The sequence below is a fragment of the Carettochelys insculpta genome, chromosome 3 (assembly GCF_033958435.1).
Source record: "Carettochelys insculpta isolate YL-2023 chromosome 3, ASM3395843v1, whole genome shotgun sequence".
NCBI lineage: Eukaryota > Metazoa > Chordata > Testudines > Carettochelyidae > Carettochelys > Carettochelys insculpta.
The window spans coordinates 180,000,346-180,027,240 of record NC_134139.1 but is presented as its reverse complement, the minus strand read 5'-3'; the positions used below and the strand labels follow the sequence as shown (position 1 = coordinate 180,027,240).

General features: G+C 43.6%; 1 protein-coding gene across 3 annotated transcripts; it reads left to right on the top strand.

The window, feature by feature from the left end:
- The first annotated feature begins 21 nt into the window (after positions 1-21).
- On the top strand, positions 22-13,952 carry ODC1 (ornithine decarboxylase 1). Of its 3 annotated transcripts, none has more exons than XM_074991264.1 (12): positions 22-187; positions 1,958-2,087; positions 2,183-2,332; positions 2,525-2,698; positions 5,242-5,414; positions 5,784-5,918; positions 6,124-6,205; positions 7,514-7,597; positions 8,953-9,115; positions 9,203-9,315; positions 9,678-9,892; positions 11,286-13,952. In XM_074991264.1, the coding sequence occupies exons 3-12, from the start codon at positions 2,231-2,233 to the stop codon at positions 11,428-11,430; spliced, it is 1,386 nt and encodes a 461-aa protein (XP_074847365.1). In that variant the 5' UTR covers positions 22-187; positions 1,958-2,087; positions 2,183-2,230; the 3' UTR covers positions 11,431-13,952. The 3 variants fall into 3 exon arrangements, with proteins under 3 accessions (XP_074847365.1, XP_074847367.1, XP_074847366.1); XM_074991266.1 differs by lacking the exon at positions 22-187 and adding an exon at positions 371-478; XM_074991265.1 differs by lacking the exon at positions 22-187 and adding an exon at positions 380-489.
- The last annotated feature ends 12,943 nt before the right edge of the window (positions 13,953-26,895 follow it).

Sequence of the window (26,895 nt, the reverse complement as noted above, 5' to 3'; positions counted from 1 at the left end):
CAATCAGCGCTCTCGAGCCGGTCGGCAGTGCCTGTGGCGGCTCCTCCAGCCCGGCTCCTCCTCGGGCGGCAAGTCCCCCGCGACAACTAGCGAGCCCGTCTCTGAGGAGGAGGCACGGGACGAGGGAGCCGACCGGCTGCCGGGCCAGGCGCTGGATGAACCATGACGGCCACTAGCGCTGCCTGAGGTGAGGGGGCGGTGCGCGGGCGAGGGAAGCCGGCCGGCCTGGGCCACGTGTCTGTCCGCAGCGGCCGGAGGGAGGGACTGCGGTGCGTGGGTGGTTCCGGGGGGGGGGGAGTCGCTTTGGCAGAGGCCGCACAGGCCCCGGTAAGGGCTTTGCAGACGCGGCCCGGGAGCCGCCCAGAGGCGGCCCCGGCCGGGCCAGTGTGGTGCTTGCGCCGGTATGGAAGCGCAGCGGCGGGCCCGGGCCGATCGCTGGGAAGTCGTGGGCCCGGCTATGCCGGGGGTCATTCGGCAGGTGACTTTAAGGTTTGCCTCTCGCCCGAGTGCTTGAAGTCACCCGCCCTTGCGAAGCCGCGTCGCGCTCCCAGACGCCTCGCCGGCGGCCGCTTGGCCATGTCGCTTTCCCTCGCGGTCCTGGCGCTTGCGTACCCTGCAAGCCAGCTGTGGTTAACGACGAACGGGACCGTTCGCCTCTGGCACTACAAGGGTGTCCCGTTGCTCCCTGGGAACGTAGGCTGCGTTGATTAAGAAGCACTGATCGTAGGAAGCCGCGTGCAGAGGCAGAAGCCAGAGTCGTGCTATAGGCTTACTGTATTTTACCCAAGGCTGAGCTCAACCTTTCTGTCTGTAGGAGAGTTTTGTGTTAACCTGCAGAAAGCTGAGTTGCTATTGTAGTTGCATAGATTGAAGGTTGCAAAGTCAAAATCCAAACGTTAGGAAATAGTTTACATTCAGCCACCTTGTGTATTTGGTTACATGATGCGCTTTTTTTTTTTCGGGACTACCCCAGCTTATATCTGTGCATACGAAAAACGGTGCTTACTAAATGTGACTGGTTGCATTTTATGGTAATTGAAGGGTGCTGTTTAAACATCAAGACTTCACCTACACATAGGAGTGGAAATCAGGTTCTAATTGTTTAAAATTGAGTACCCAAAAGTGAGTACCTAACTAATCATCTATGGAAAAGTTTGGTTTAAGCAACATGCATAGGAACTATGAGAGAATCTCCCTAACCAGAGTACTAAATTGTGTAGCTGTAACCCTTTTAACATGTTGAATAGTAACAAAGAAAACTGCGTGTTAGTCTGTGTGTTCTGACAAAACAACCATAAGTGGATACCACCTTCAGGACTAACAAATCAATTTTAACATGCAACACTGTATTTCCCTCAGCTTTGTTTTAAAAAAAAAAAAAAAATGAGGATTTTAAAAAAACAAAACATTGCCAAGTTATTAGTAGACATAGGATACATCTCTACTGCTCCAGTTGCTAAAATAATTGGTTGCCATCTTCCAAGTGGACCAGCCTGCAGAGGTGAATGAAATACATTCATGGGTTTCATTTGGTGTTTCATAAGACATCTGGGGAAAACTGAGAGGAAGGATTGTAAATTCAGTTCTAATTCTGGAAGGGACTGTTCTCTAGTAGATGTTAGCCTTTATCCACTAACATTTGAGTGGGGCTGCTTCTTCACATTTCCCCCATGCTTGTGGGGGAAGCAGTTGCGAACAGGAGAGTCTAATGTATTCGCTTATTGCCACACCAACCTTGCAGCCATGCTTACCAATTGTAGGGAAAGACCTAGTTAGTCTTGGAGTCCCAGGCCTAAAGCTTACTTAATGCAATTTTCAGAGACTTCAGCTGCCAGTCTCAGTATCTGCAGAGGGCTTATAACTTGGCCAGTGTTTGCATAAGAGTGACTTGAAAGAGAGATGATGAATAGCACGACATCAGCATGTTAAAAATATGCATGATATTTTCTTTTGACAGTTTCAAAGCAACATCATACAAGCACAGGACAAAAAGCTTGCCTTGATCGGTTAAACATTGCTTTTCTGAAGCGCATCTCTGTGTGGACAGTTGAAAGAATTTGAACAAAACTGATTTCTTGGTTGTCCATGTAAGTTTGTGGATCTTGATTATCGTTTAGTGTTCTGTGGGTGTCTTTTTGATAATTTTGACTACAATAATGAATGTTTCTTTCTATATTCACAGTTTGTTGCATTTACACTCACTTTAGAAACACACCTGAACTCTGAAACCATGAACAGCTTCAACAGTGAGGAGTTTGACTTCGCCTTCCTTGAGGAAGGCTTTACTGCCAGGCATATTGTAGACCAAAAAATAAATGATGTTTCTTCCTCTGTAAGTATGTTAGCAAAACATGTGTGGTTTGTTTGTGGTGTGTGTGGTTTTTGTTTTTTTTTTAAGATATGCTTTCAGCTCAAAAAATACTGTGCCTTAACTTAGACTTAGAAGAAATTGAGTTAGAGGAGAAGCCTGAAGATGTCATTGTTTGTTGGTTTTGTACGTATGTATGTATTTATTTATTTTCAGGATGATAAAGATGCTTTCTATGTTGCTGATCTTGGGGATATTCTAAAGAAGCATTTAAGATGGTACAAAGCACTCCCTCGAGTCACACCTTTTTATGCTGTCAAATGTAATGATAGTAAAGCTGTAGTGAAGACGCTTGCTGCTCTCGGTGCAGGGTTTGATTGTGCAAGTAAGGTAAGATCTTCAGAGGTTTTGTGTATGTTCTCGTTTGTGGTGGTGGTTTCATTGTAGGCTGGCGGGGTTGTCCTACATCAAAGGAGAAGTGTATGCCTTGAGTTGCATCTGAGAGTCTTCTCAGATGAGAAGAAGGGTGGAGGGGATTAGCAGTGCTTAAGCAGGGTGGGCTGTATAGGTTTGCGCATTCTGCCTGGTAACTAGGCAAGGTGCAGCTGCCTACCCACCCAGCCCATAGGGCATGCAACCACCAGCTGAGGCTTAGGCATGTGATCCAGCTCACCTATGCAGTAGTCTATTTCCCTGGCCCTTAAATAGGCTACAATAATGATAGAAGGCCAGACTCCTAACTATTCAGGCAGAACTGTAATCCTAGTCTAGTCTATGGGACTCAAATAGGATGGAGCACAGGCCTCCTGGTCTATAGTGGGGGAGTACTGCCACCTAAGGTGTTGGTTGGTAGAGAGAATGCAGGTCTGCCCAAATCTTCTGCATCCTAACCAATGTTCCCTGTGATCTTCTTTTGCATCAGTGTACAGAATGTTTCTACTGGCAGTGCACATGCAAAAGCTAGATGTAGACAGTCTGTGCAGCATTTGAATCTCTCCTGAGTGGCCACACAAGCCCACACTTTACAGAGAACATTTGATTCCCAGCCAAGGACCTTATTAGTGGTAGTGAAGTCTGCCACTGGGTCAGCAGGCATCCTGTCCACAGCATGCTGACCTGGTTTTAGGCTTGCTCTTCAACAGACTATTGCCTCAATTTCTGGGTGGTTTCCTTCTTGTGTATACACAGATCCAGAGGTTGTCCTTGAGCTACGTGGCCAAGAGTAGTAGTAGCAGCCTCTCTGTATCAAATGCATTGGTGCTCCTTGAAAACTGCTGGTCCCTTGGACAACAGTGTTTCTCATTGGTGCTCATCTCCAGCAGTGGGGAAGTAGTATCTGTTGCTTCTGGCAGCTTTCCCCCCAGTTGAGTAGCTTGACTGGCCTTCTATAATTTCCCTTCATGTTCTATTTCTTGGATTACAGCATGTGGAGTGTGGCCCTTCTGGTTCCCCTCACCAGGCACTTTATGGTGTTCCCTCTGTTATGGGGTGTGGCAGGGAGTGGGCTAGAATGCCTCCTTGCTACATAACGTGATCTGTTCTGTAGAATCGTAGAACAGTAGAGCTGGAAGAGACGTAAAAAAGCTATCAAGTCCAGCCCCCTGCCCTAGGCAGGACCAAACCCATCAGATCAGCCCAGCCAGGGCTTTGTCGAGGCGAGACTTAAACACCTCTAAGGGTAGAGACTCCACTACTTCCCTGGGTAGACCATTCCAATGCTTCACCACCCTCCTAGTGAAATGGTTTTCCTAATGTTCAACCTGGACCCTCCCAACCACTATTTGAGATCATTGTTCTGTGTTCTGCCATCCGTGACCACTGTGAACAGCCTCTCTCCTGCCTCTTTGCAACTTCCCTTCAGTAAGTTGAAGGCTGTTATCAAGTCCCCCCTCAGTCTTCTCTTCTGCAGACTAAACAGTCCCAATTCCCTCAACCTTTCTTCATAAGTCATATGCTCCAGCCCCCTAATTATTTTGGTCACCCTCCACTAGACCCTCTCCGGTGTATCCACATCCTTCCTATAAATGGGGACCCAGAACTGGACACAGTACTCCAGATGCAGCCTCACCAAAGCTGAATAAAGAAGAATAACACTTCTCTGGATAGTAACAGAGGGAGCCGTGCTAGTCTAGATACTATCAAAACAAAAAGCAGTCAAGTAGCACTTTAAAGACCTAGCAAAATAATTTATTATGTGAGCTTTAGTGGGACAGACCCACTTCTTCAGACCATAGCCATATCAGAACAGACTCAGTAACTGGCAGCATTCCTCTTGATGCAACCTGATGTGCCATTAGCCTTCTTGGCTACAATTGCACACTGATTCATGTCAGCTTCTTGTCCACTGCAACTCCCAGGTCCTTTTCTGCAGAACTACTGAGCCAGTTGGACCCCAGCCTGTAACAATGCTTGGGATTCTTCTGGCCCAAGTGCAGGACTCTGCACTTGTCCTTATTGAACCTCATCAGATTTCTTGCAGCACAGTCTTCCAGTTTGTCTAAGTCAGTCGGGCCCCTATCCCTACCCTCCAGCGTATCTACCTTTCCCCCTGGCTTAGTGTCATCTGCAAACTTTCTGAGGGTGCAATCCAACCCCTCATCCAGGTCATTGATAAATATGTTGAACAGAACAGGACCCAGAACCGAACCTTAGGGCACTCCACTAGAAACCGACCGCCATCCTGACATCGAGCCATTGATCGCTACCCTCTGGGCCCCACTTTCTAGCCAGGTTTCTATCCATCTTACAGTTCATTTATCCAATCCACATACATTCAAACAAAACTGAAACAAGGGGTTTCCTAAAGGTCAGTGCTTGCAGCTTCATGCTCTGCTTTCTGATGAGGTCATCTGTTTAAGATATTCTTGTTTCTGGCTAGTTGTGTGTAATTTTTTTTTTTTTTTTTTTTTTTTTTATTCCTCCCCTTTCCCCAGACTGAAATCCAGTTGGTGCAGAACACTGGTGTACCTCCAGAGCGAATAATATATGCAAATCCTTGTAAGCAAGTTTCTCAAATTAAACATGCTGCAAACAGTGGTGTGCAGATGATGACTTTTGATAGTGAAGTAGAGCTAATGAAAGTTACAAGAGCTCATCCGAAGGCAAAGTAAGCTTTGGTGTTTTTTGTATATTAAATGGGGTTAACATGTTTAAACTGCCCTATCCTGTACTAGCTAAGTAACACAGTCACCTTTGTTCCAAAACTTTTACCACTGCAGAAATTTTGTCAAGATATACCTGTTCATCAAGTACAGATTTAAAACACTGTGCTGGCTTAAAAGAACAACACAAATTTGCTTGCGTGTTGGATTAGATTTACCTTTGAGCTAATTTTTGCTGTGAAATTTTGTTAAATTTGACTTGTTTCAAAACCCATTTGTTTTGTAAAAGTACATATCTGAATTTTATTATAACCAGGCTGTTGCGCTATAAAAATCTTGAGGATTGGCATTAAACTTGGACACTATAATTCTAGGCTCGTCTTGCGCATTGCAACTGATGACTCCAAAGCAGCTTGTCGTCTGAGTGTGAAATTTGGCGCTACCCTGAAAACTAGCAGACTTCTTCTGGAGCGGGCAAAAGAACTTGACCTTGATGTTATTGGAGTCAGGTTAGTAATAACTTTGATCTGTATAGATAAACATTTGATAATTTTAGTAGAAATATGCCTTGTAATCAGGTCTTTAAGTATGTAAATGACTTGCCCACTCATGAGAACTGACATCTTAATGGGGTATGACATATTACTTTTGTCTAAATGGTTGCTTAAAACATAAATATTCAAAAGGCAACTGAGATTTGTATCTGTCTTCCAGCTTCCATGTTGGAAGTGGCTGTACTGATCCAGAGACATTTGTTCAAGCTATTTCTGATGCCCGTTGTGTCTTTGATATGGGAGTAAGTATGAATTTACTTGCCTCAAAGTAATGCTTCTGGACTGCTATTTTAGTGTGCTGACCATACAGCTGACTTTTCAGAATGAAATGCCACTTGAACAAAGTAATATATGACTTTGGAACAAGAACCTTTAAACTACAGGTGGAACTTCTCTCATTGGCACTGTTGGGACCTGACAGATGCCAGACGAGAATTTTCCAGATGATGGGAGGGCAGTATTTTCTAGCAGCAACACTTCCACTGCATACTGGGCTCTTTAGAAGGTACTTAGGGGGTAAATGACAGCTGAATAATAGCACAAAACACTGTGTCTACACTAGCGAAAAACTTCGAAATGGCCATGCAAATGACCATTTCGAAGTTTACTAATGAAGCGCTGAAATACATATTCAGCGCCTCATTAGCATGCGGGTGTCCACGGCACTTCGAAATTGACACAGCTCATCCTGACGGGGCTCCTTTTTGAAAGGACCCCCGACTACTTCAAAGTCCCCTTATTCCTATGAGCAGATGGGAATAAGGGGACTTCAAAGTATCTGGGGTCCTTTAGAAAAGGAGCCCTGTCTGGACAAGCTGCACGGCGGCGAGCCGTGTCAGTTTCGCTCATCCAGACGGGACTCCTTTTTGAAAGGAGCCCGGCTACTTTGAAGTTCCCTTATTCCCATCTGCTCATAGGAATAAGGGGACTTTGAAGTAGTCGGGGGTCCTTTCAAAAAGGAGCCGCGTCAGTTTTGAAGTGCTGCGGCTGCCTGCATGCAAATGAGGCGCTGAATATGTATTTCAGCGCTTCGTTACTAAAGTTCGAAATGGCCATTTGCGTGGCCATTTCGAAGTTTTTGGCTAGTGTAGATGTAGCCTGAGAGCCAGGACTGGTGGCTGTAAACCACCTTTATGGGACCCACGAAAACTTGGACACACCCATGATAGTCTGGCCTTCCCTAATTCAGTGAACTCTAATCTGCCATGATTTTAATTAGCCAATGTGTAAGATTACATTTAACCTTTTCTGTATAGTTGATATTCAGCTTCATGTGGTCAGTTACTGTTTGGATCTTTTTGTAATCCTCTGACAGTTGAGTTAATACTTGATTTCTTGTTGTTGTTGTTGTTGTGTACGAAAATAAGCTTTTGACTTACGGGCAAGGGGGACATCTGACTTTGAAATGTTTCTTGTTGTTGTTACAAAGCACTAATGCAGGAGAACCAGTAGGTAAAAGTGTGTGTGTGTGTGTGTAAACTGTGTGGTGTTTTTTTTTTTGTTTTTTTTTTTTTGCTTCACTGGCTAATTCTCATATCTTCATGTTACAGGCAGAGCTTGGTTTCAGTATGTATCTGCTTGATATTGGTGGTGGTTTTCCTGGTTCTGAAGATGTTAAGCTTAAATTTGAAGAGGTATGATGGATTTCAAATTAATACTCCAGTGCTTCAGATTTTAAAGGAGCTTTTTGCCCAAGTTTACGCCTATTAAAAATTAGTTACCTGGGTGGTACTTTGCATCCTTTTGAGTATTTAATGCTAGTAAAATCTTGATTTGCAACTGATAGGTTTTTTTGTAGATTTAAGTAAATGATGGCCTTACTCCTTTTTAAATACAGTGAATTGTAAATATGGCAAAGGTGTCTTAGGCTGTTGTATAATAAAAATCAGGTCCTTGTGGTTTTTTATCCATTGAGATGCTGTTGTGATCAAGGAAACCATTGTGGAAAATCTAGTACTGAGTTTTCTCATTTGTTCAGCAGTCTTGTTTAGCAATTTCTGTTCTGGAGAAATTGCTGTCTTGCCCTATATAATGCTTCACTCTGGCTCTCGTGTAGAACCAGCTACACAGTATATGAACCAAGTACAGTGAACTTTCTTGTCGAGTATTGATTCAACTGGAACTTGGATAACTGGCACAAACATACTGCTTTCTGATCTGAGAGCAAAACTGACTAGGGATGTAACTCCCAGTCCTAGGGCTGCTGGAGTTCCCTCAGCTTATCACTGCCTGAGTTTCCCCACCCCTCAAGCTGCTGCTGATCTGGCTCTGCTTCTCCCTAGCTGCCTGTGCCTCTGTTAATTGGTATATTGGCATATCTGGCAATCTCTCCTGGTCCTGGGGTTACCAGATATGAAAGAGTTTACTGCATTTATACAGTTCGGTGCTGTCAGTAAAGTCAATATTCTCATTTAGAAATACTCTCCCCCCCCCCCCCCCAACCCCCGTTGCTACACAATCTTTTCTGAAGTTTCTGCAAATCAAACAGATTTGCTGATGCAGAGATAATATAAAGCATGTCAAAAATAGGAATTTGACTAGGGGAGTGTGCATCAGATCTAGAAACAAAATTGATTATGTGAATACTCAATTTTAAGAAATGTCAGGTCTCAGTGATTTGTGGGAAGCCATCAAGGATGCGATTCTCATTTATTTTAAATCTAATTTTTGAGATTTTTAGTAAGCTTTTGTATTATATGCTTCATCACCTCATCTTGAAGTGACCATTAATACCTTGCTGTCTGCAAGAAAAAGAAAACCCACTAATTTCATACCAATAAAATCCCAAACATGGAATAAAACACCATGGGGAGACAACTTTTATTTAGACACAGCAAATAACTAATGCAATGAACTGAATATAGTATTTTTGCAACTGAGCTCTAGAGCCTTATCCTGTTTTGGCTCTTCAATTGGGTAATACGATGGTTTTAGTGACTGACTGTACAAAGTGTACAGACCTAACAACCTTGTGTGTGTCTCTTACTAGATCACTAGTGTAATCAATCCAGCCCTGGACAAATACTTTCCTTGTGATTCCGGAATAAGAATTATTGCAGAGCCTGGCAGATACTATGTTGCATCAGCTTTTACACTGGCTGTTAACATAATTGCAAAAAAAGTTGTACTAAAGGAGCAGTCGGGTTCTGATGGTACGTAAATGTAGATCTCCTAATATTTGCAACTAGACACAATGGCCTTTCCAAACATTCTTCTTTGTACATTTCCATCTTTCCTAGATGAAGATGATGCTAATGGCAAAACTTTTATGTACTATGTGAATGATGGAGTGTATGGGTCATTCAACTGCGTCCTGTTTGATCATGCACATGTTAAGCCAGTCTTGCAAAAGGTACAGTATACCTTCAGATGCTAAGCCAATATGTACACTGTTCATGCCCACATGCAAATACATCTTAAGCATAATACCTTCATGCTCCTTGCACACATGCCCCACCACCACTCCTGACAAATGCCTGAGTTGGGAAACGTAAGCTTGGGGACATTCAGTGGGGCAGATTCCAAAGGAGAGGATCACTCGTGGAGCAGGCCCTGCCAGCAGTTCTTTTGCAGAAATGAAAGCTGGAGTGCTCTGCCTTTTAATTGTCCTGTTCTACCAAATACCTGTTTAGGAAGAGTCCTGCTTTATCCTTTTTTCTGTAAGGAAGTGTAAGCATAGTGGAAAAACAATTTTTGTGACTTTTCTGTCTTCAGAGACCTAAACCAGATGAGGGCTGTTATTCCTGTAGCATATGGGGACCAACATGTGATGGCCTGGATCGTATCATTGAGCGCTTGGCTATGCCAGAGTTGCAAGTTGGTGACTGGATGCTGTTTGAAAACATGGGTGCCTACACAGTTGCAGCTGCTTCCACTTTCAATGGATTCCAGAGACCAGCAATATATTATGTGATGTCAAGGCCAGCATGGTTAGTAATTTGTCACACTTCTGCTTTTAGATGGCAGACTTACTAAGGTTCTTCTAATAGCAACTCTTGATCAGCTCAAGTGAATGGCTTCTTTGACTACTAGTCATTTCATAATAAATGAACCTGTGAATAATTATCACTTTAGAAGACAAATTCTGTCTACAGCTACAGGATTTAAAGGGATACTCTTTAACCCTAGTAGTTTGACTGCAGAGCTGGGACTCTTTCAGAGGGGCCTAAGGAAAGGAATGCTGGCTCGTACTGGTTTTCAGTGGAATTTGTACACTTTGGCCTCTTAAGCTTCAGAAAATTGCAGTTGAATATAAGTTAGTGAAACTGACTATTCTTTACATACAGTACTATCACATGCAGTTCTCCTATATAGTAGGTCACGCTTACATGAGTCTTTCATATAGCATCTAAGATGTTTGTTAAAAGGAGCAGGAGAAATTTTAGTAAAATAACAAACTGTCAGGAAAAATCACCTGAGAAATTTAATGGTTTTAAAGATGTATCTGTAAAGCAACCTGTATTGGCATACTCATGTAGTCATCTGGCAAATGAGAAATACTTTTGCAGTGACTATTTCTACACCAGGATGCTTTACTGATATATCAGGTGGATGTAGCTATATTGGCAAAGTTGGTGGTGGGTTTTTTCCCTTCTTGTAAACCAGGTATTGTAAAATCCACCTAATAAATGAAATCAGCTATATAGTAAAACCACAATTCTGCCAGTTAGAGCTTGATCGTATTTGAGGAACATGATGCCAAAAGTCAGTAGACCTGTTCTAACCTAAATTAGTGATGTTCAAAATCTAGTCTCTTTTTGGTATGCCTTTGTCCACTGTAACAAATTTAGATAGCAAGATTCCGTTTTAGGATTCCTTCTTGCTTTAAAAGTAGTTTACAATTCATATTTGGAAACTAATGCAGAGTCTGATTTTAAGAATATTTAGTGAAATGCTCAATTTCTTTCAGGGAAGTTTAGCCTTCCTTTGGCCTATTCTAAACTTGGATTCTGCTGGTGCAGCTGAATCAAGTGGGAAAGTCATTATGCCTTCCAACATAATGGCATCTACATTTGAGCTTTAGCTATTTATAAAATTAGGGTGGGGTGAGATAATAAATGGTACAGGTTCAAATAAGTCATGGTGATAAAGTGCCTTGATCATGCATTCCCAATCACTGAGTGAAACTCTAAATTACAGCTGTTTTGTTTCATGAGATGTATTCTACCTCCTGAGTAAATATCTTATCAGATCTGGGAGTGAAGTCAAATGGTAATTTGATCCTCTCACAAGATGCACTTAATACTGCAGTCTATTTAAATTAAGGTAAAACATTAGGCTGTTTCCTGACTCTTTTTTTTTTCCCCCCCCCCTCTTAATTAGGCAATTAATGCAGCAGATTAAGGAGCGAGGCTTCCTTGCTGAAGTGGAGGAGCAGGATGTTGGTACTTTGCCACTGTCATGTGCCTGGGAAAGCGGAATTGAACATCATCCGGCAAATTGTGCTTCAACTAGTATTAATGTATAGATCTTATTAATTGCAAGTTTCTTAATTGAATCCAGGGCATTTTGGGGACCATAACTTAATTCTTGCTAGAATTTTTAAGATTTTTTTTTTTTTTTTTTAAAGTCTAGGGCCAGCATAAATGCAACAAAATGGATGACTAGGAGATGAGGGTCACCTTATCTGTGTTCCTATGGAAACTATTTGAATATTTTGTATGGATTTTTTTATTCACTTTCAAGTATGGTATTAAAGATTGATCCTTGCCTATCAGACAAGCGGTTGTAGCTTGCAGATTGGCAGAATGGGCTGAGCATAGTATTGTGACCTAACTGTTTTAAAAATAAAGTATATTGAAATAACTGGTTACTCTGTGACATACATGAATTTAAAAACTGCCAGGAATGGATGTTAAAGTAGTATTGATTTGATGTTTGACATAGAGGAGTCATAATAAAAGTTGAGCAGTGGATTTAGCTGATGTGCTTTCAGGACCACTTTTCAAGGCTAAATTTAGCATTGCTTAGTGTACAGTAAATATGGTTCTGTGCTTTGCAGTAATACAGATGAGACTAAATACTTATGCAGCAGTGGCACAGGTGGCTAGTCCACTTCTGTTTTCTAGTTTTTTCTGTAAAAATAACAAATTTATAAAAACACAACTTAAACATTTTTCCATGTGTGTAATGTTTTGCATTTCTTTTTCATAAAAATGTTTAAGTTTTAAGGAAGGATAGTCTTTTTTTTTTTTGAACAGTTATTGTCCTTTCTGTTTTTGTACAAAACAACACTAACCATCCTTTTGATGGCTTTTGTTTTGGGTTTGTACTTAATTTTTATACTTTTGGAGGATGGCTACCAACCAATATCAGGACATTCGTTGTTTACATCTGTTGCTTTCCATTTTCTGGAAAATGACATCTGTAAAACCCTAATTATTTTAAATCCAATTTTTGCGTATTACATGTGGTAGTTTTTCCATAGGGAAACCCTTCCTCACTCCCGATGCCCTCTCCCTTCTGTCCCTCACCACTATGTATGTAGTCAGTCAGTATATTCCAAGCCCAAAAGTGTCCTGTGGCCAAAATGCTACTCTAAGATACTTAAGTATTTCAGTGCTTCGTCTCTCATTCCTGTGCTGCTTAGGAAAGTGTTTGCCCTAAGGAAGAAGTAGAACCTCTATGGCCCTGGTCTAAATTGCTGAGGTCTGCTATGCCCCTAAAACTTATTAGCAAATATATTAAGCATAAACAAACTCTACCACTACCTCTACTAATATAGTAAAGCTTTAGCTTACCTGCTAGAGACTGCTTTCAAGTCTTAAAATACAGTTCTTTTGTGTGACTCAGTTTTGATTGACAGTTGTAACTGCCACGGTTTTGTGCAGCTGTGCTCACTACATAGGCTAACTTGCTATCTGCCCTTCAAATTAAAAAAAAAAACAAAAACACATTTCTTTTCACAGTAGCCTCCCATGTCCCCAACTAAGAATCAAGATTAGGGTAAATTGACGCTTAACTTCTCCATTGTAAAATTACTCCTTTTACAGAGCCTAGTTGCAGTTTTGTACAACCTTTTTTTTTTTTTTGAGGCAAGGAAGCTTTAACACTAATATTATGTGCCCTCTGGGTGTTTCACTCTCCCTCCTCCCCCACCGTCCCCCAACTGATTTCCAGGTTTCCCAACACTACAAAAAGTCTGTGCACTTAAATGCTTTTTTTGAAAACAAAAGGCAAGACATTGGAACAGTTACATTTGTGATCATGAATCTTGACTGTGACAGATGTGGAACAGCTAGTGCTGCATTAGGATGTGGGAGGGGGGGGCAGGAAACTAGTGCGGTAAGATCGTCCTTCAGTTTTCCAGTTCTCATGGCATGAAGTGTTTGCACTATGTGAAAAGTTGTAGAAGCTGAAAAGCAATGTCCCACTCCAGAAAGTTGGAGAGGAAGGAATAGAATGCTTTGATAGTATGCCCCCTCTTTTTTTTTGGGGGGGGGGGGGGATTTACATTTCTGTAATTCAATGGAACATGATTCAACTGTTTGTGACAAATCTTTCAAGCTTTTTTTTTTTAAAAAAAAAAAAAAAAAAAGCTTAAGAGTTCAAACTGAATTGACAGCCATTGCACAAAGTTCAATAATACAGCTTTATTAGAACAAAGATGCCTGAATGCAACTAAAGATGTGATTTCCTTTTACTGAGGTGGCTTAGGGAACTGTAAATTGATGCTGGTTAAGTAACTTGTTTTTAAAATCTTAAATTGCTGTAACTTTCTCATAACCAGACATACCCTCAGGTTTGGCATTTGCCCCTAAGCTTCATGCCCATGCAAATCCCTCACTAATGGTATTGGAAAATGAAATTACAGGAGTGTGCTGCTTCATATGTAGTGCTGTACTAAATTGATACACTTCTGCAAATACCTTTTTATCTGTTTGTTTCAGAGGGTGCATCACCACCTACTTATGATTTGATATTTTAAATTGAAAGTTGTATGATCAGTTTGTTCAGTAGTTGTATATAAACTTCAGAACTAAAAATGCAGCACAGAATTGAAAATGTATTATTTTTGTACATAGCATTCTGTATGACAGCAGTCCCCAAGGAAATAGCCAGCATATTTTAAATACTAGTAATTGTGAGTTCCCTACCTTTTAAAAACCTGTGGGCTAGTTATTAACCCAACCAGAAGCCTAGGGTCAGTCATGCCCAGATGTTTTTAAAGAGTTAAACTGGTCTGCTGCTAACTAATGTGTTTTTAAATCCAACCCAAATTATTTCTAACCCTAGACATGAACACAGTTGGTTTTTGGGTGGCTTTGGGAAAAGGCTACAGAGCCTTGCATTATGGTAGCAATCTTTACAGTGGCCATGGTAGCTCCAGAGCTGGTCTCAGTATACTACATGCAATGCCATACTCCAAGAAGGACATTGCATTAGCTATACATTCTGGCTATGGATGGTTCCTGACAAGGTGTGAGTAGTTTGGCTGAAGCTAGTTACTCACCTGATGGGGTCTACATACTGTTGAGGTGCATGACCAGCCTCTAAAGAGGTTAAGCCACTGTTGAGCACAGGGGTGCAGAAACTTTTAAGTTGTGGCCTAGTGACCCACAGAAAAATCAGTCGGGCCACATAAAAGTGAGAAGCAATAAATTAAAAAGACCACTCTCAAACCCTTCACTCATGTGGCCTGTGACTGAAATGCCTCCCTACCCTTACACTCCAGGGCTGCTGGGGAGCAGATGGGAGGGTGTTTGAGGTCTGGCAAGAGGAATGGGGTAGGGTAGGAGTCTGGGCAGGATCAGGGTGGGTGTGGTGGGGCTTGGTGGAAGGGAGGGTACAGAAACAGGCTGGGGGGTGTTTGTGTAGGGGAAGTGTGTATGAGCAGGGTTGGGGATGTGGCAAGAGGAGAAGGTAGGAGTGGGGAGGGGGCTACTTCATCTGCTTCAGTAATTGCCTCTGCTTCAGTAATTGCCTCCCCTTCTGGTTTGTGGAATGGTAATGTGTAGAAAAGCTTCCTGGAGAGTCTTTCATTTCATGCAGTCAGGCACTGGCCCACGCTGCCCTCATTAGCCAGAATTCCAGCCAGAAGGGGCAGGAATAACCCCTCTCCAGGAAGTGCTATGCTGCTCTTCCCTTAGCCAAAGGGAGGAGAGGTGGAGTGGATCCAGCTCTCAGGCCTGTGGCATCGCACTCTCACACCCCCCTCGAATCCACTGTGGGCTAGATTTTGGGGAGGGGAGCTTCAAGCCTATGGGGCTGGATCCAGGCAAACCAAGCGCCAGGTCTAGGGTTCCTTCTCCCTTGGTTTAGCAATAGCAGAGCCATGGATGCAAGTAGGAACTATAGGGTATGCTGTGGGCTGCTGGCTAAAGGCACTCTACCTTTCTCCAGTGGTTGCTCATGTCCATTCGATGTGTGTATGGTCATCAGGCACTGAAGATTTTTCTGTCAGTACCCCTAGGGACCAACATCAGTGCCCCCTGGACTGGTGTTGCCCTTCTCCACTCTCAGTTCCTTCTTGCCACAGCGATCAACTTCAGAGTTAAACAGTACTTGATGGTGCTCTGTTTCTTATCTACAGTTTTTAATCACTTGTTAATAGTTTCCTTCTGTTTTGTAGTTAGTGGCAGTTTAGTAACAGGTCCCTTAGGCTCATCCAGGCTTCAAGTCATTCAGTAGCTGCTACAGGCCTATGCTTGTTAGTGACCACCCATGACAATTTTTACATGCTTAGGAGAGGTATAGATCAGTGACAAGGTGCTGGATCTGCAAATCATTTAGGCTGCAAACAAAAGATGAGAGGGACATTCATTTTAAAGGCTCTCCTATCTTGGCCACAGGACCAGCATTCTGATTTGGAATGAGTGCTTCATTTTGCAGCATCAGCAACAACAGGTGTGCAGCACCATGCTTGATCTTCAGCCATGACCAAGTAGCTGAAGAAAGTCTAGAGGGGTAGATCTTGGGATCCACAGAAGGACAACTAAACAACTGGTTACCACGGACTCCTATAACAGTGCCGTCGACCTCCAAGGCTGCGTTGGAGCACGGTAGTCTGGCCCACTCCCCACAATTGACTGGGCAGCAACTCTCATCTTCATGCTAGTGCCTCCTATGCCAGCAATAGTTGGGCCCTGGCACAAAGGGAAGCCTGTTCTTGGACCTTTTCAGTGCCCTCATGTGCAATGTGCCTTCTCCACAAGAACGTGCCTCCACAAATCTCCCCCTCACACTAACAGGCAGAAAGCCTATAGCCCAGTGCAGTCCTTGAGTAATGCAAGGGCTCCTGGAGCATCCCGTGGGACTTGCTGGCAGCCAGGTGTAGACTTGAGAAGGCACACACTCCTTGGCATGAATGGCATCCCAGGAAACGGATGTCTAGTTACCATTCCAGGGACAGCTTTCCTGCCCTCCAGCCTATTACCTTCACTCCCTGGTCTCCAGCACTGACCTCCTTGTCACATACTCCAGTGGGTTTATCAGGGGCTCCCCACACTCCCATGCTGATTCATAGCACCACGTCACCGCAGGATGGAACTGCTCACCACCATGGAACCGGTGTAGATCCCTCATCCACCACCAGTTTGAGGAGCCAGTCCTGATGCTCGTTCTCAGCATCACCCAGGAGCACTCAGTACCAATCTGATAGAAGCCCTCACTTGGGCCTGTGGTGGCCACTCGTCAATGTCCATGCAGGGAAACTAACTTTGAAACCTGCCTCCCTGCCACCAGCCCTTATCACAAGTTGGATCTGCACATCTGCTCTCTTCCAGAGGTGGGACACTCCCCAGGTGGCTGTGTTTGCCACCAGCCAGAACAGGAACTGCTTCACTTTCTGCTCCAGGAGAGGCCTGGAAAAAAATCTCTCTTTCAGATGCCTTCCTGCTCTCATGGACAACCAGGCTACTCTGTGCTTTTTCTCCAGTTTCTCTCATTTGTAGGGTCCTACTGAAAATCAAGCAGGATGCAGCTCGGGTCATCCTGATCGCTCTGGCACAGCTGTGCCACACTGGTTTGGCACTCATATCTCTCGCTGTCATGGTCACCCAACATGGGTCAGTACGTGCCTGTCTAGCTTTGCAGACTTATGACCCAATCCCACATCTGTACACATAGTCCCTTACACCCATGTGAAATCCAATTGAAGTTGACCAAGGTCCCACATGCACCTCCACCTGCCAAACGAGACCCACATGAGAAACAGACTGGCACAGAGAAGGGAAGATTTTAACCTTCTTGTACAGCATAATAACTAGGCCAGAAAAGACAGGTATTCCTTTTAACAGCTCTGATGACACAAGCATTCAGAGATGATCACATTAGATAAAAACCATTAACATGCTTTAGAAAGAGTTCATATATCTAACCTAAGTACAGCATGCATCAGTAGTGGGGAATAAAACAACAATAAAGTTTCCAGTAGCTCTGTATCCGAGGCTGCACTGAATAAGCATACCAGGAATGTTTTTAATTCTAATTCATGCTTGTCTAAAGGAAAAGAATCTAGTCGAGTGTCCTAAAATAGAAAAGAATTTGCGCCAGGGAGGTAGTACATGCATATGAAAAGCTATGCCTTCTGACAAGCCTTGCCTTTCTTCAGTTGTAGTTAAACAATGATAGAATGCAATCAAAATATGCAGTAATTCATAGCTTCTGAGTTAAGAAACTAGAATGTAAGCATTCCAGCACAGCTAGTGCCAGTCTTAAAATAAGGCCCAAACTAATTTTTTTGTTTTTAATCATTTAAACAGATAATATGCATGCATGCTTTTAAAGCAATTTAAATTTTCACGGCATTTTTCCCAATTAATTTACACAGCGGCAGAAAATTTCAGGAGGAGCAGTTTAGACCGAGAACTGCTGCAGACACAAAATAAGTATCCAATGAGAGTGGGTGTGATTCAAAAAGCTAAAGGTTTATAACCATAAGAACAGATATTGTCAATATTACATGCAAAATAAATAGCCCTTATGATTTATATGCTAAGAAATTCTCAAGCAGCATTTTGCTTATAATGCTGGTCTGTATTATTAATGGAAATACTTTTTTCATTGTGGGTGTGGCTGAGCAAGAGAGCCAGCAATGCTCGTTGACATTTACCAGTAAAATGCCTAATCTTTCAAGGGCTACTGATAGAACAAGGCTGGGGAACCTTTTTGCAGCATGGGCCATTTTAACCCACAGAAAAAGTCAACTGTGGGCCATACACAAGTAAAAAAACAGCTAGCTGACCCAAAGCCCCAAGCTTCACCCCTTCTGGCCCCCTGCTGGCTCCAGCTGCTGTAGGGCAGGAGCACTCAACCCCCTCTCCAATGGCTCAGCTGAAGCTGCATGAGCCCAGTTCCAGCTCCTGCCACAAGCCATGAGACAGGGCTCAGGATTCTGGCTCCAACCCAGACACTGTGGGTGGCGGGGGGGGGTGTGTGTCCCTCCCTTCAGCCCTATCATCAGCTGCTGACAGCTGAAGAAAATGAAAACGAAGTCTACACCGCCATTTAACTGTGCTGCAACTTTCTAGCTCGGGTGTGAAAAAACATCCCACACCACCAAGTACAGCAAGTTTTAGCACTGAAGTCCTGTGTAATCATGCTTCCAGGGCTGTTAGCCGCTCCCCTTCTGGAGGTACTTTACAAAGAGGGCTGGGAGTAGAGGTGAAGCAGAGGAATCCCAGGGTATAGGTCTGGCAAGACCTGGCTGAACTGCAGCAAAAGCCAGCAGGGGGCTATTTAAAGGATTGGCAGAGGGAGGCTGCAGTAGACCAGTACCTGTAAGAAATTTTAAATTACTTTCACCCTGGCTGGGAGAGTTGTCTCCCAGCATACGTTCACTTTAAAGCCCTGCCATTGCTGAGCTTTAATTTTAGAAGCATGGATGAAGCCAGGGAGGGCCAGCATCAGTGACTGCCATGCTCTCCCTGACTCAGCTGTGGACTTAGCTGTAATCAATACTTAAACATACAGATGTATTTGTGCACTAAACAAACAATGGGTGTAAAGGGTGGGGTTTTCTATTCAGTTAATACATCAACTTTACAATTTGCATACCTTGCTGATGTGCCAGCAGGCTAGCAATTGTTTGATGACTTTGCCACTGTTGTGACGTGTCCTATGCAATCACAAAGCTGCAGGAGTCCTTGCAATGCATCCCAAAAACCCATTTTGATAAAGGTTTCACACCACACCAAGTCCATGCGGCTTTGATTCTGGTCACTGGTCCATGAACTTTTCATGGTTGAAAAGATGCACTCTGTATGCATTGCTTACTGAGCACATATGATACCTTGTCATTAATAAAATGCCTAAAGGGTTAAACCCAGAGAGAGTAGGTTCTCTGTTGACAAGCAGCCAGGTGAGCCGATAAGAAGAGAGAAAGCGATCTTCTGAATTGAAGCGGTAGCCTACTGAAAGGGGCTTTCTTTGGTCTGGCTGAAGGAGAGAGAGAGAGAGACAGAGATGTTTAAGCCTGAACAGGGCTTTAGGAATTCAGTAAATATCAAGGCTGCAAGGAGATCTGGGCATACAGACACATAAGTAAACAGGAATTTTTTTGTCAGAGGAGATCAGGTTATTGTCTGTTTTGGCTTTGGTATGGGACTTCTCAGGATGGCTGATGTTTCCCCCTGTACACTGTAACTCCTAATCTGAGTCCCAGGGAATTCTCTATGCTTTTATCTACCCTTTTTTTTTTTTTTCAGTTGCTCTGTAACACCTAGCAGCCAAGTACACTTTATCACTTTATTTCTATATCTTATCTTTTGTTTTGGTACTAAATCATCTTTTTTAAGGCAGTGATTTGATTCCTGTGTCCTAGAGAAGGGTTTGTGCATATCTGTGCCTAAGACTGAAAGGTCAGCTATCAGATTGCATATTCATTTCTTCCTCTTTGTTTTCAAGCTTTGTCCTAAGGGAGGGTTAAGAGCTTGGGGTTACCACACAGGGGGACATCCCAAGTGTGTCTGCCTGGGTTTTAAAGAGGGTTTTTTGCCCCCTTGGGTGGTGACAGCTGCCCCCAGGGTCAGGGAATTCTGTGACCTTAAGAAGCTTTTAAGCAGAAAGTTTCAAGTTTCTAGTTTCAAGTTCTCTTGGTGGCCCCCACCTTCTGTATTTGGAGTGTCAGAGTGGGGAACAGCCTTCCCACACCTGCTTTTCCTTATTCAGGAATTCAGTAAGACCATCCCTGTTTCTCTGAACTTGAGACCAGAGTTATACAACTGAGTATCTGCCAGGCTCCATCGTGGAGTTGATGTCTTTGATGATACAATACTTATCATAGAGCTCATTAAGAGCCACTGTTTTCTGTAGGTTTACAGCAGCCATGGTTGGAGACAGATCTCTGTATTCAAATTCCCTCAACGTTAATCACAGAGAGGTAGCCGTGTTAGTCTGTAGCTGCACAAAACAAAACAGCAATCAGGTAGCACTTTAAAGACTAACAAAATGATTTATTTGGTGATGAGACTTCATGTGACAGACCCATGAACTATTAACTTCGATATTCAAGCACTGGGTATTGAACAAGTAGCCAGGTGTCAAAAAAATCAAACCATTTCTCCAGATGTTGAACTGAGTCATAAAATTTCAGGAAGTCTTTTCAGAGACATTCAACAGTAAGAGGAAGCATCTCAGTTACTGAAGAAATTATGATTCTTCTGTTGCTGAAGTTTAATTCTCTGATTATTTGTTGTGGCAGATACCTCACATGCCATCACAGTCATTTTCCAAACAGCACAGTATCACTGAAGATTTTCAGGACATTCTGGAGAAAAAAACAGATGAACCTCAACTACATAAGGTCCCTCGCCTTGTCATCTCCCATGTCAGAAAACAGCTTCTGCAGAGCTTTTGGACAGTTGTCACTGCCCACATAATCAAAGAAGCACCTCCCAGCTTGCCACTTATTTACAAGCCTGTTTACAGCTGGGCAAAGCATCCGCCGAATGTGGCACAGTAAAATGGCATACTCCATATCCACAAAGTCAAACATATCCTTCAGTGATGCTATTCTCTTAGCACAACTGCTGAAATGATTGAATGTCTTAATCACCAGAATCTCAATGTCAACTTGCAGGGTACTGCTAGCATGTTTCACAGCATTGTGCACACCATGGACAGAGCAGTCTGTGGGCAAGCTTTTTAGTTTCACCTTTCTTTAAATTGTGGCAACTGCTTGTCGCTTTCCATAATTCACATTTGCGTTATCACTGCAGGAGGAAGACTCTCTGTTCGTATTTGTGTGTTGCAACTTTTTCCAGTAATGTGTTACTAATTGCCTCTGCAGTCTCTTCACTTTCCTCATGGAAGTCCAATGTTTTAGCTTGGTCCCCATGTTCAGGTGTCTAGTAGCTCAGTGATAAGGGTTAAGTTTGCACATTGCCCTTGGTAGCAGCCTCTGTGGCAAGTGAGATGAAGGGATGGTCTGGCTTGCTGAGGTGCTGTGAGGATCAGAGACCACACATTTTTGATCAATGCCTCTGCTTTAGTCGGACCACAGCTGACATGGTTCACTATCCTTGGATCTGGGTAGAAGCTAGGGAGCCAGGTTCAGTTTACCATTACACGGGGAATAGGCGTATGATGGACTGGTGCAAGGGTGAGCAAAGTGGGCGGGTGGGGACATGAAATTTCAAAAGAGGGGGCGTGCAGCATGATTAGCTGCCGCATCTCAGGGTCATCCGTCTCAATAAAATGTTGTAATATGTTACAGTTTCTAGTGTTATGCTTATAAGAGGCATACCAGATCTTTTTAGAAGGGCGAGGCAAGAACTCTGCATTTATTGAGAATACAGTTTTTAGATACAATATGGAATCCAGTACAAAGTGTCTTATGAATATAAAATAACAAATATAAAGGATAATGAGGTAGAAAGTAGTATATAAAATAACAAATCTAAAGAGTAGTACAAAAGTCTGTGGCCTATTAAAAAGATACAGGGTAATACAGGGTGATACAAAGACACAAAGTTCTATTAAAACATACCTATCTATTTAGGGTTGCTACACTGTGTATGGGTAGTCACATTTATATACTGATTAATAAAGATTTTACACTCTACATACTTATTTTCTTACACATGCTGAAAGGGGCTTTTTTCATACAAATATAACCAACATTTCCATCCGTCTGGATTACATTGAACAGGTGCGGGGGGCGGGGGCGGGGCTGATAACTGCAGGGATGAAAAGTGGGGCCCAATATTAAAAAGTTTGCTCACTCCTGGACTACTATATGAACATGCATTAGCAGAGATAACCTTGTTATTAAAGGATTCACTTGGCCTGATGAAAATATTCCTCTTGTGTGTCCTAAGTGGTTTTTGAATCAGCAAGATGTTTAAGCCATTGGATCCACCTCCATGGCAAATGCAAAAAATTCCTTCCTGCATGTTTTACAAAAAGCTTTTGAATCACACAGTACACCCAATATTTTTGTTAACTACTATCACTTTCCTTTTGTATAGCCAGGCTTCAACTGTAGTGCTTCGGAATGAGAAATGTAGGTCTAGAAGGAATTTCAAGAGGTCATCTGGGGTGGCAATCCATGAAGGTACTTGGACACCTAAATACCAGCCTTAGTTGCCAAAGGCTCAGGTTTAGGCACCTAACTCCCACTTTTGGTTCAACTATCGGAGGAGTAGCCGTGTTAGTCTGGATCTGTAACAGCAACGAAGGGTCCTGTGGCACCTTATAGACTAAAGTTCTGAGCATGAACTTTCGTGAGCACAGACTCACTTCATCAGATGCTGGTCTTGGAAATCTGCAGGGCCAGGTATAAATAAGCCAGAGCAAGGGTGGGGATAACAAGGTTAGCTCAGTCAGCAAGGGTGAGGCTTACTACCAGCAGTTGATCTGGAGGTGTGAACACCAAGGGAGGGAAAGCTGCTTCTGTATTTTAGCCAGCCATTCGCAGTCTTTGTTTAAGCCTCAGCTGAGGGCGTTGAATTTGCAGATGAATTGTAGCTCAGAAATTTCTCTTTGGAGTCTGGTCCTGAAATTTCTTTGCTGTAGGATAGCTACTTTTAAGTCTGCTACTGTGTGTCCTGGGAGATTGAAGTGCTCTCCTACAGGTTTTTGTATATTGCCATTTCTGATATCTGATTTGTGTGCATTTATTCTTTTACGTAGAGACTGTCCAGTTTGTCCGATGTATACAGCAGAGGGGCATTGCTGGCACATGATGGCATAAATTATATTGGTAGATGTGCAGCTGAATGAACCCATGATGGTGTGGCTGATCTGGTTAGGTCCTGTAATGTTGTTGCTGGTATAGATATGTGGGCAGAGCTGGCAAGGAGGTTTGTTGCATGGAGGGGTCCCTGAGTTAGAGTGACTGTGGTGCAGTGTATAGTTGCTGGTTAGGATTTGCTTCAGGTTGGCAGGTTGTCTGTGGGCAAGGACTGGTCTGCCTCCCAAGGCCTGTGAAAGTGGGGGATTGTTGTCCAGGATGGGTTGTAAATCCCTGATGATGCTCTGTAGAGGTTTTAGCTGAGGACTGTAGGTGATGGCTAGTGGTGTTCTGTTGGTTTCTGTCTTGGGCTTGTCCTGTAGTAAGAGGCTTCGTGGCACACGTCTGGCTCTGTTGATCTGTTTTTTCACTTGGTAGAGATCCTGTAGGTGTTTGTCTCTGTCGGAGGGGTTGGAGCAAATGCGGTTATATCTTAGTGCTTGGCTGTAGATAATGGATTGTGTGGTGTGTCTGGGATGGAAGCTGGAGGCATGAAGGTAGACGTAGCGGTCAGTGGGTTTACGGTACAGGGTGGTATTGATGTGGCCATCGTGTATTGGCACCCTGGTGTCCAGGAAGTGGATCTCCTGTGTGGACTGTTCCAGGCTGAGGTTGATGTTGGGGTGAAAGTTGTTGAAGTCCCAGTGGAATTCCTCCAGAGTCTCCCTCCCATGGGTCCAGATGATGAAGATGTCATCAATGTAGCATAAGTGGAGATGGGGTGTTAGTGGATGAGAGCTAAGGAAGCGCTGTTCCAGGTCAGCCATGAAAATATTGGCATATTGAGGGGCCATGCGGGTACCCATAGCTGTGCCGCTGATTTGAAGGTATATATCGTCACCAAATCTGAAATAGTTGTGTGTGAGGACAAAGTTACAGAGCTCAGCCATCAGATGTGCTGTAGCATCATCAGGGATACTGTTCCGGACGGCATTTATTTCATCTTTGTGTGGGATGTTGGTATAGAGAGCCTCTACATTCATGGTGGCTAGGATCGTGTTTTCTGGTAGGTCATCGCTGTACTGCAGTTTTCTCAGGAAGTCAGTGGTGTCTCAGAGATAGCTGGGAGTGTTGGTGGCATAGGGTCTGAGGAGAGAGTCCACATAACCAGACAGTCCTTCAGTGAGAGTGCCAATGCCCGAGATGATGGGGCGTCCAGGATTTCCAGGTTTGTGGATCTTGGGTAGTAGGTAGAATAGCCCCAGACGGGGCTCCAGAGGTGTGTTGGTATAAATCTGTTCTTGTGCTTGTGTAGGGAGTGTCCTGAGCAGATGGTGTAGTTTCTTAGTGTATTCCTCGGTGGGGTCTGAGGAAAGTAGCCTGTAAAATCTGGTATTGGAGAGTTGTCCGGAAGCCTCCTTCTGGTAGTCAGACCTGTTCATGATGAAAGTAGCTCCTTCTTCATCTGCCTCTTTGATTATCATGTCAGGGGTTTTTCTGAGGCTGTGGATGGCATTGTGTTCTGCATGACTGAGGCTCTGAGGCAAATGATGCTGTTTTGGTTCCACTGTGATCCATAAAACTCCCACCAAACACTGTAAGTGACTAAATCTACTTGATGTCTATGTTTCTGTGTCTGGGTATGCAGCTTCTTGCCTCACTCTGGGCATATGGATGCGTATCTTCTGCCTCAACTCCAGCATGATCATGAAGGTGAGACATTTAGAGGTTTAGCTCACATGTGATTATCCCTATGTCACAAATATTACGTGAGTCTTAATTAAACATTGGTAATGGGATATTGAGGTTAGCTTGGAGGAAAGAACTTTCACTTAAACTACAGACATTGGACCAAGGTGGAGTGGTGAGGGTGGAGAGAAGCAAAAGCAAAATCCCTGCAGATTTCACCCTATTTGGGAAAAGAAGAAATCTGTAATTTGCCAAAATTCCTTGCCAGTTCCTGGAGTTAGGAATCCTCCAGCTGTGCCTCATGCTGCTAATCCCTCAGCAGCCTGATTATACATGGTTACAAGCAAAGCAGATGAGTAGGGGCAAGAAAGCCTACCACTACCAGCCAGTGCAGAGGAATGAAAACAAAGGGGCTCTTGGAAATTAACCCCATATTTTCTCTGTAAGACTGCAGTGTAAGTCCTATGTTATTAGCTAGTAAAATTTCAAGTATGAGACTTCAAGACAAAATATGTACATTATGCTGCTTAAAAGATACCCTGCTGTTGTACCATTAACAGTGGGGAGGCTAAAGTAAGCCCTACCCAAAATGCAAGTCTTAATCACCAGAATGAACCGCAAGATACAACCTTTTCCGTGTCCCGTCACCGCGCATTAACCACAACACAAATTAAAGATGAACAAACAGCAACAAATTTATTTAACCAAACAAGAACAATGAACTAATTATTAAGATTCTGGTTGTCACTCTATGTAAAACTACATACAGGTGAGTATTTTCCCTCCCCTCCTGCCCACTCCCCGCCACAGTCTTGACGTGTAGTGGAAAAAATCAGGTAAGTCTGGTAACAGCAGGGAAGAGGAAAAGGGTGGCAATCAGGAGCAGCATGGCGCTTGGGACTGGATGGAAATTGTGTTCGCTGTTCTCTTCTTTCTTCAGTTCTTCTCTTCTTGACGTGACATCCTGCATGAAGACTGCCTGGAAAAAAATGGCATGCGTGCATGTGTGTGTATAGCTGGCAGTTCCCTCACCTTTCCCTAACTAAAATTAAATGAGGATTACACTGGCTTATGAGCCCTGATACAGTATGACTGCTTGCCCTAGCCACCAGAGTCAAACTGGCCTGCAAAGCCTCACAGTATACTAGTGCTGTCCTAGCCACCAGGGACCTCTTCTAGATCTCCGGCAGAAAGGCTCACACAGTTAGATGTTATCCCCAGAGCTGACAGGAGACACTAGACAGCGAGAGCCCGGAGGTGATTACTCCACCCCCTTTTATAGGCTTCTGTCTCTGGGCAGATTCTGGTCAGGAGACCCAACTTTTTCCCGCCTTTAGTTTCCAACCTTTTTCTGAGGGAAGGAGATGACACAGCCTTGGCGGCCATCTTTCAAAATGGGAACTGATATGGAACCCATATCGGAAATAAAAACCAAGACGGAATCCCCCCTTAACCCAGAATCCATATTGGAAAGTAAATAAAATCTTATTAATATCATATTGCAGATTGACCCTAACAGTGTCAAATAGCCCTTCTCTCCAGACAAGGGGACAAGAAAGCAGAAAAAGGGCAAACACAACAAGACTCGTGGTTTGTGAAGTAAGTGGGCGGGGTCTCCTGCTGTGAACTACTGAGCATGGGCAATCTCAAGGAGCAGTGCTTCCTCTTTGAGGTCAGGCCAGGAGTCTGATGAGGGCTTGACAAGCTAAGCCCCATTTTGCATCTCTGTATGTTTTTCACTGTCAAGGATTTTCTTTGGGGTTAAATCCAGAGCGCTTACGCAAGGCTCCTTAGCATGGCGACTTGGCCCCTCACAGCATCTCTGCATGGTAGGGACAGCAAGACCCACAACCTCCAGGCGACAGTGGGAAACTCAGGCCCCGAACCCCAAAGGTAGTTAAGTCCCTATCTCCCTCTTCAGACACCTCACTCTACTGTATAGGCACCACTGATGCTGTGAAACCCACGGCTCAACAGCTACTGACCCCCACAGGCTCCTAATTCCCACTGGTAGGCATGCACAATCCCCCTAAGCTTTGAAGCCCCCAAGCTCAGCCAAAGCTTGGAAGCACCAAAGTGAGCTTCTCGAATGGGGAGGGGGAGAAATGCCTGTCTCAATCAGAGCATACC

Bases quoted from the DNA above. Each gene is read 5' to 3' on its own strand.
- ODC1 (XM_074991264.1), top strand. From the start codon at position 2,231: ATGAACAGCTTCAACAGTGAGGAGTTTGACTTCGCCTTCCTTGAGGAA. The intron at 2,699-5,241 runs GTAAGATCTTCA...CCCTTTCCCCAG, and splicing joins GGTTTGATTGTGCAAGTAAG to ACTGAAATCCAGTTGGTGCA. The intron at 7,598-8,952 runs GTATGATGGATT...GTCTCTTACTAG, and splicing joins TTAAGCTTAAATTTGAAGAG to ATCACTAGTGTAATCAATCC.